The sequence below is a fragment of the Eptatretus burgeri genome, chromosome 8 (assembly GCF_056783735.1).
Source record: "Eptatretus burgeri isolate ZD-2024b chromosome 8, Ebu_testis_v1, whole genome shotgun sequence".
NCBI lineage: Eukaryota > Metazoa > Chordata > Myxini > Myxiniformes > Myxinidae > Eptatretus > Eptatretus burgeri.
Genome location: NC_140968.1, coordinates 39704476 through 39713483, shown reverse-complemented (window position 1 = coordinate 39713483; position 9008 = coordinate 39704476). Strand labels below are relative to the sequence as shown.

At 41.3% G+C, this 9008-nt stretch overlaps 1 protein-coding gene across 1 annotated transcript; it reads right to left on the bottom strand.

Moving 5' to 3' along the window:
* Window positions 1-1244: 1244 nt before the first annotated feature.
* LOC147021581 (uncharacterized) lies at window positions 1245-6046 on the bottom strand. The gene is made up of 7 exons (XM_085891680.1): window positions 4524-6046; window positions 3880-4441; window positions 3598-3784; window positions 3214-3477; window positions 2965-3136; window positions 2671-2781; window positions 1245-2460 (listed from the first exon to the last, which is right to left on the bottom strand). The coding sequence occupies exons 1-4, from the start codon at window positions 4742-4744 to the stop codon at window positions 3410-3412; spliced, it is 1038 nt and encodes a 345-aa protein (XP_085747806.1). The 5' UTR covers window positions 4745-6046; the 3' UTR covers window positions 1245-2460; window positions 2671-2781; window positions 2965-3136; window positions 3214-3409.
* Window positions 6047-9008: the final 2962 nt, after the last annotated feature.

Sequence of the window (9008 nt, the reverse complement as noted above, 5' to 3'; positions counted from 1 at the left end):
CAAAACGATAACAGTTTCACACGGAGCATATGAGATTTCTCAAATATCTTCCGAAATTGCTCGCCTTATGAAAGAACAAGGTGATGAACGAAAAAATATTGTTATAGATATTCAAAAACATACTTCAAAATCAACTATGAAACTTCAAAATAATTACACAATTGATTTCACAATTTATAATTCATTTAGAGAGTTATTGGGTTTCTCCTCAAAAAATATTGAAACGAATGGGATGTTTTACAGTGATAATGTCATTCACATATCTTCAGGCATAAATTCAGTATTAAAGAGCAGGTTTTGGGTTGCTGATGACTTCGCATGATTCGAAGGTTGTTATCACATTAATAATTGTTGGGCAATTCTTTTCTTACATTTGAAACACAAAATATGCTAAAATGAACTTTTAAGTCAAAACTTTTGTCAGTGATCGAGAAACAGACCGGAATTTACCGAAGATGCTATGGCGTCACGTTCTCCGCAAACTTCGTGAACATTCAGAAACAGCGTGTGAACAATGGCGAGATGCGAATCAGAGAGTGATTTCAGCGGCGATGAAATTGAGTGTTTTCATTCCGATATTGCTGAGGACGAGTTGGAGGATGATGGGCATTTATCCGATGGAGTTTCTGGCCCTGAGCCATATAACTTTGAGCCACTTGCAAGTGCCAGAAAACGGCCTATTTCGTGTACAAGTGGCAGGACTGACTGCCCGGCAGTTCACACTGACAGACTCCACCAGACAGATTGGTTTGTAGATTTCCATTTTCTTGTTCGATGCATAAAATAATGTAAAATTTGATTCGTCTGTGACTTGATTATAATAATTTTTAACCCTCAAGTCACTCGAGTCAAAAATAGAATGAATCAATAATGGACCCAAATATATTATGCACCGTAGCCTTGGCGTTGAAGTCTTTCTGACAGCTGAGCTTGACCCCAGTGAAAGTAAACAGTTAGAACAAACCCCAACTTTCAAGAGACTGTTGTGGCATATAAATACCAAAACATGTTTAGCCTCATTGGGAAATATTCTACCAAATTTAGAAAAAAAAAAGTGGAAAATTGATCAATTTTTTACAATTGAAATGAAATAGCCCAATTTGCTGATGCTGTTAAAAAAAAGTAATTTAATCAACAATAAGTTGATTTGTTGAGAAATTTTTTCATGCTTGTGTTTTTCAGAAAATTTATTTATGTGTTTTTCCATGTACTCTTTAAGAATACATTTCAAGGTTTTTCTCACTTAAACTCAACAATTGATTCTGTGACAGAGCAGTATCTGGAGAACTTGTCAACCAACAACTCATATTCACAGAGTGGTGATTTAGATGTGTTTATTTTATCCAGGTGCCAATATGGACACTGTGACTCGATACCAACAGGAGAGCAGTTCACAATTTATGCAGTTCACAAGTCTGTTGCATGGAAATAAAACAGTTCAGATCTAAACTCGATGAACATACGAAACTGCAGAATACAACGATCAAATGCATCACGGAACATCCCGGATTTGAACCTCTCTTCCTAAATATTTATGCTTTACAGTTTTCATGCAATATGTACAAGAAAGCTGGGTACGTTCATACTGGACCTCCACACAAGTAAGTATTATGGCGGTTGCCAGAAACCTCTGTGATAACTGTGCCCATTTCCTCCCAAGCTATGTGGGGGTGGGGGGGCATAAATCCATTATAAACAAAACCTATACATCAAACATCCATGAGAACATACAGAAATCAAATTATAGCATATCAATCATATATATCTTGACTGTTTCAGGAGATACAGGTATACAGCATACAGGCAACTAATAAGATGGAGTCATGGCTGCATGGAAGCCTGGTGTTGGCTTAGTGGTTAGGGTGGTGGCTTGGGATCCCAGGGTCCTGAGTTCAAGCCCCATTGGCTGCTGAATTAACACCAGGGGGTTGACTCAGCCTGTCATCCTTCCGAGGTCGGTGAAATGAGTACCAGTGTACTGGTCCCGGTGTATGCCCCGGTAAGAATAGGTGTACCGTATCCCTGTGTGTCATAAGAGGCGACCAGGGTTGGCGTCAGGAAGGGCATCCGGCCATAAAAAAAAACATTGCCTCAAGGAAAAGCCCAACCCCTGCACAGCAGGGAAAAATGGCTGTAAAGACTTTTTTTTTTTTTCATGGCTGCATGGGCTTCGACAACAGAGTGCCCCTGCCAGCATGTGCTGTGAAGCTCATAAGGAGAACATTTCCAGAGGAGGTCGACACTGATTACACCGACTTCAAGTTGCCTCCTCTCGAATAGTGGCGAACCTGTGGCGTGCTTGTAGCTGGCTGATAGCTGTCTCCCATGTGGGTCTGTTCTCCATGTACTCTGTGAGTGGAGCAGGTGCTGTGTCTCTCATGTTGCTGATGGAGTCTCGCAACTCTCCTGGACTGTTTGAGTGTCTGTTCACCAGATTTGCCAGGAGTTCGTGTGCATATTCTGCACAATATGGAATATATGTACAAAGTGGATCACGTCTGTTGTCATTATTTACAGAATACACACACCAAAGACACCATTCCAAATACAAAGTTTGCTCATTGCAAAATTTTATTCTGTCACAATGGATTAATTACTCAGAAATTATACATGTGATTTAAGATTATTTCTCATGTTCAAACTGCAAAAATTCCAAAGAATGCCACTCACCAAAAGTGGCTGCTGTGTTGACAGGTCTTGCAGTGAAGTCACCTCTTTTGCTTCTGGGATAGTGAACAGTGTAGCACATGTCACCTTTCTGGGTTGCTGCCTGTTCCCTCTCTGCATTTTTCATTAAAGTGAAGAGCCACAAGATACAATCAGCAAGAATACATCACAAATTAATGTTGACAGCTCTAATGTCCAATGTAGAATTACAGGCGAGTGAAAATATCAAATTTGCAAATGCAGTTGTGTAAAAAAAGAATCTAAATAAAAGCTAAAAACATTAGGGTATCAACTGACCTCCATGGCATTCCAAGATACGAGAAAGATGTGTGCTTTGGCGCAAAATGCAGCACCAAACTGTGGAAAGCCTGCAGAGATGAGGTTTGATGCTTTGGAGAGAGCTTCCTGACATCTTTCAAGATGTAGGTATTCAGAAGAATCTGACCAAGCTTTTCTGATGCCATAGTACCTGAATAATAAGATGGTAACTATAAGTATGCACACATACATAAATACATTGAGACATGTGTCGACAGTAGTTATTACCCTGCTCGATCCAAGCTTTGTCTCTGTTGTCATCTTCGTCTAGAGGGCCGTGGTTGCAAGCTGTGTAGAGGCTGCTTGAGTGGCCCTCATGTACGTTGTGCATGTGAGGAACTATGGACCTCCACTTGGCTTCCATTAGCTCTAGGTTGCCATCTGGTGTGCTGGCAGCCACCCAGTACAGATGGTTTACTATGGACTACTGCCATAGTCCAATGTCTTCACACTCTCCATGCCATGATAAAGCTATCAGCTTCTTCTTCAGACCTTCAACATGATAAATATCAACAGAAACCACAACAATTGTAATATTTTGCAGTAAATGCAAGTAATATAGCTTGTACAAACTGACATTGTCATTAATGTATGGTAGTTAGAAGAAATTACCTTTTCCGAAATGCCAAACATCGAAATAGTGCTTGCACTCAGTCAGATTCTCCGTGATCCACTTGCAAATCTGACGGTGTCTGTCACTGACGAGCACGTCAATGCACAAGTGGTTTACCCGTAGCTTCTGGGCACTCCTCTGTAAGCCCTCCAGTTCACACCATGCACTGTTTGGTACTTCACTTTTCTGGAAAAGACAATGCATAAGAAAAATGATTACAGGTCATATTTATCTTCAATAATGTGCTGTACACATGTATGCACAGTTTGGCAATGTCGCACCTGGACCAGCTGAAGATCAGCAACCTTTTTCAGCCGCTGTTCGATGAACGTGTAGCTGCCATACTTGGCACAGTGTCCTGGGCTGTCACTCCGGGCGTCACCAGCGATGTCGAGTCCAGGCGACATGTCATTTAGAGCCTTGAATAACTTCTCCTGTTCTGTCTGCCAATCAAGGATTACGTTGGGGAGGAGATAGTCACGCTGGTGACGGAAATATGATGATTTGGAAATATAGGCGATATTCATGAATTGGAGTACTCTGAGAGTTTGAGTTATCATCGCCCCAGCATAGAGGATGGCACCCGAGAGCAGAAGATTTCCACTCGGCATGTTGTTGACGCTGAGCTGACTGCTCCAGGTGTGCATGTATTCGCAGTTGCCTGCCGCATGCGAGCTGCACATCTGTTTTACAATTAATAATGACCCTCTCTCCTCTCGGTGTGTTGAAAGATGGGAATTACAAAATGGACAGAGGTCGTTTGGAAACAATTCCAATAGTTTGCTTTCAAAAACAATATATTTTCGTTCTTCACACATGTGCTGATTGGAACTTGAGAGAGACCTGTCAACGAACAAAAGAGCTTATTGCATACTAAATTTACAAAATGACATAAAAGATTTGAGAAGGTATTATTCAAACTTACTGGACACTATCATCATCTGATAAAGGCTCTGAAGGCTCGGAGAATGTGTCCCCTGACTGATGTCTTTCACATTGATGTTCCTTGATTGGACTTGGGTATGGGGAGGAAGTCAATTGGGGAGCAGCAGACATCAGGCTGCATTGGATGCCAACCGAGTGGACATCTGGCGTGGACGTCTGTGTACCTGTATACAAAGTGTCCACTCGCAAACATTTCTTCATGTTGATGTGAACTTATTCAATAAAATTGGTTGACCATGTACCACAAACAAGAGATTTAACTCAGGTTTGCTTCTGCTTTTGTAGCGTTGTTTTGGAGTGATGATGGAGCACTGAGTGCTCACAACACAGTGGCCAGTGTCGGGTGTGTGAGGAGCGTTCTCCTCTGTGTCCTCAACAAGGCTCTCTTCACCCACACCACTCACTGGTCCACATTGATCTCTTACCAACTGCTCAAGAAACATGTCCAAACTATTATACATCAAATATCAGTGCCATCAGAATTGAATTGAAATATAATTTGCAACATATCAGACTGTCCATTTGTCAGCACTCACCCTGGCACATGTGAGCTTATCCACAGCATGTCATCGCTTTTTCCCAGCCACCTTGTCAGTATGCTGAGGAGTGTTTCCTCGCTTGAGAGGTGACACAGTGTGATAAGATGAAGCAGGAGCCAGCTGAGGAGGAGAAGGCTGAATGGTGGGCACAGTGTCATGCTTCAGTCTCACTTGAACAGTTGTTTTGAAACCAAGCTCACTCATTGCGTTGCCTTCGTAATCCTCGGCTGTGAAATGGTCACCACAAATGACAAGTCTATCCAAAGGGTCCTCTTTACCCATTTCCTTTGGGGGAAAATTCGCCCGTTTTGTTTGTACAAATCTTATCCACTGTCGGCGAATGTTTGATTCCTTCGGGAATCGGTGGGAGCGATTACCCGTTTTCCAGCCATTTCCGCAAAACATGACGACACACATACGAGGCATGATGTACAAATATCCAAATAACTTTGTTCTACAATAATTCAAAATTAAAAAGGATAATATAGACAGTTGCAAGCTCAAAAAAGCGAAAGAACGGCCCGCTCAACTGGACACTTCTTCAATGAGCGAGTGAGCGTCCGCTTTGTTTTGGAGAACGTGACGTCACCATCCATATATGGGCACACGGCTGTTTTTTTCAACAGCTTCGAGAAATAACAACTTCATTAATTTTCCCAATAGTTAGGTAACCACAATAGTTAGCATCGAACTATTTAATGCACATATAATCATATTGATAAATTTTAAGAACATGTTTGGTGACCCGCAACCTACTCTTTAATTCACTGTGATTTGATTGATGGTGCTTATAATGATGGAATAAGAACAAATACAATATTTTCATTCAATGCACACTCAACCCCAATTGGTTATAAATTCAATATGGAACCCAAAAATTTTGTTTATCTACCTGTGTCAGGAAAAACCATATACAGAATATATTTTAAGATAACTGACCAAGATAATCGCATGCTTTATTTTCATGGAGAAATTATATCCATCAGAATTCACCTACGTGAAGTTTTCCAATAAATAAATACGATGGTTGTTGTGAGGAAACACAAGTTGGGAAAATATAAAACAATTACAGGGGATGGGATGTTCCTTTCCCCATACTACAAGGGTGAAGGTATGTTGGTAGAGGATACTATAAACCTAAGAGACAAAGGGGTGTAGGACATCAATTTAGAGAAAAAGGAGATGGGATAATTGATACTCTAATGGGTCGAGGTTCAACTATTCTTCATAAACACCTAATTGGTTCAACTGCTTCTGCTGTGCGAATTGTAGCGGGTGCTAGAAAGAGTATAAAAGATGCCCAAAAGGAATCTCATAAATTGCAAGCAATAAAAGAAATTAAGAAAGGCAAAACTCAGTTGTCTCCCCAAGAATGAGAGAAAATAATTCAAATACTTGGGTCAGGGTTTCCAAAGTGTAAACATCTTTTTTCCTTAATAAATACAAGTATGGAAGCAATTGATATTATTGTTACGGATCTGGAAACCATTTGCATTCAACATACAGATGTCCCAAAACTCAGTTATGTCATTAAGTATGTGTGTCGTCAGATCCCCTTCCTTTTGTCAAGTGCGGTAATCAAAGGCGTGCGTTGGGATTTCTTTAAGTAAAGGCCCTGTCACACCTTGACGATTTAGCCAGCGTATGCCGACGTATGAAAAATTAGTCTAAAACGCTGCCACACGTCAAATACGTTATGGGTAAGTTTTGTATACGTTAAGAGCACGCTGGCATACGTCGTAGTACGCCGAGCTCGTCGAAAAATTTTAAGCATGCTCAAAATTTTTCGACGTATGCCAGCGTCTGACTCACACGTTCCACGTACGCTGGCCATAAGTTGTAGGTACGTTATGTGATTGTTGACACACGTTACTTGTAAGTTACTCATAAGTCGAAACACGTCGAGGTAATGTTTAGCGTACCCGAAACTTATTTCTAATCTATATAATTGATAGTGCGGTTATGATTTAATCGTTGAGCGGCAACCTATTAATTATATTATATTATAACCGCACCAGAAATCGAAGTGTCAACATCACCGTCATGCCGAAGAAAAAATTTTTTTTTTTTAAACCATGGAGTCTGGAACACTCACGGGTTCCTCCTGTGTGAACCCCATTTTTATATACCAATTCCCCTAAACGCTGCCAATACGCCATTATACGGTAGCTGTAAGTTAGAAACACGTTCAGTAAGTTCTGTGGTCATCCGGAAGACGTCAAATACGTCTACATACGTCAACATGCGTTGGAGATACGTTACACATAGGTTCAAAGCACGTTACTCATAGGTTCAAAGCACGTTAGTCATAGGTTAGAAATAAGTTTCGGGTAAGCGAAACATTATCTCGACGTGTTTCGACTTATGAGTAACTTACAAGTAACGTGTGTCGACGTGTGTCAATGATCGCATAAGGTGCCTACAACTTATGGCCAGCATATGCGGAACGTGTGAGTCATACGCTGGCATACGTCGAAAAATTTTGAGCATGCTTAAAATTTGTCGACGAGATCGGCGTACTATGACGTATGCCAGCGTGCTTCAGCGTGCTCTTAACGTATACAAAACTTACCCATAACGTATTTGATGTGTGCCAGCGTTTTAGACATTTTTCATACATCGGCATACACTGGCTAAATCGTCAAGGTGTGACAGGGCCTTCAAATCGTTGAGCGGCAGCCTATTAATAGGCTACGCCACGTGATCGTCGGCGATACGCTGCCGCGCTATGCATAAGTTAGACTATCGTTGGGCATAGGTTGTGAACGCCGACAACACGCTAAGCATTCGTTGGTATAAGTTATCTATAAATTATCGAAACGTTCTGTGTACGTTACTAATGCGTTAGGCATACGTCCAACTCGTTATGAATACGCCCAAAACTGAAAAAAACATCAATAGTTCAGCATACGCCAGCGTTTTACATACATTTTGATACGTTGCCATACGCTGGCTAAAACATCAAGGTGTGACAGGGCCCTTAAGGCCCGGTCACACCTTGACGTTTTAGCCAACGTATGCCGATTTTTGAATTTTTTTTCTAAAACGCTGGCACACGTTGAATACGTTATGGGTAAGTTTTGATAACATTGAGAGCACGCTGAAAAACACTGCCATACGTCGTTGTACGTTGGCTTTAAACGTTGTACTTTTTGGTTGTCCTCAAATTTTTTCATGCTTGAAATTTCACGACGTATGCCGGCGTATGACTCACACGTTCCGCTACGCTGGCCACAGGTTGTATGCACGGTCTGCGATCGTTGACAGACGTCAACACATGCTACTTGTAAGTTAATCATAAGTTGAGACACGCCGAGGTAATGTTTAGCGTACCCGAAACTTATTTCTAACCTCTGATTAACGTGTTGTTGGCACGTTACGCGATCGTTGCCACACATCGACAGACGTTACTTTTAAGTTACTCATAGGCTGAAAGACGTCGGTATAATGGATCGTCCTTGCGTCAGCGTCCACGGCCACGGCCAGGACACTTATTTGCAGCATTCTTCAAACTTTTCTTTGGCATGACGGGGATGTTCACACTTCGATGTCGAGCTTGGCTATGATTCCAATTGTCCATCGGCAGCGTCTATTTAAAATAGTCGAGTTTGAGCGTTTTAACACGTTCAGAAGAAACGCTTCAAATTTCCAAACCCCAGCGTCAAAAAACAAAGGAGAGTGACAGCAATTTAAATCGTTCATTGTAAACAATGAAAATAGCTGAGTGGTACCGTTTAAAAGTCGTTGAGTGTAAAAAAAATCCAATTGTTGAGCGCAAGCGTCTACTTTCAATAGTGGAGATGCAGCCATTTAAATCGTTGAGTTTATCATTTAAATCGTTAAATCGTTAAACGCAAGGACGATCCATCATAACCCACACCCTCCCCCTCACACTCACCTACTACTGCCAACATGAACAAACTACT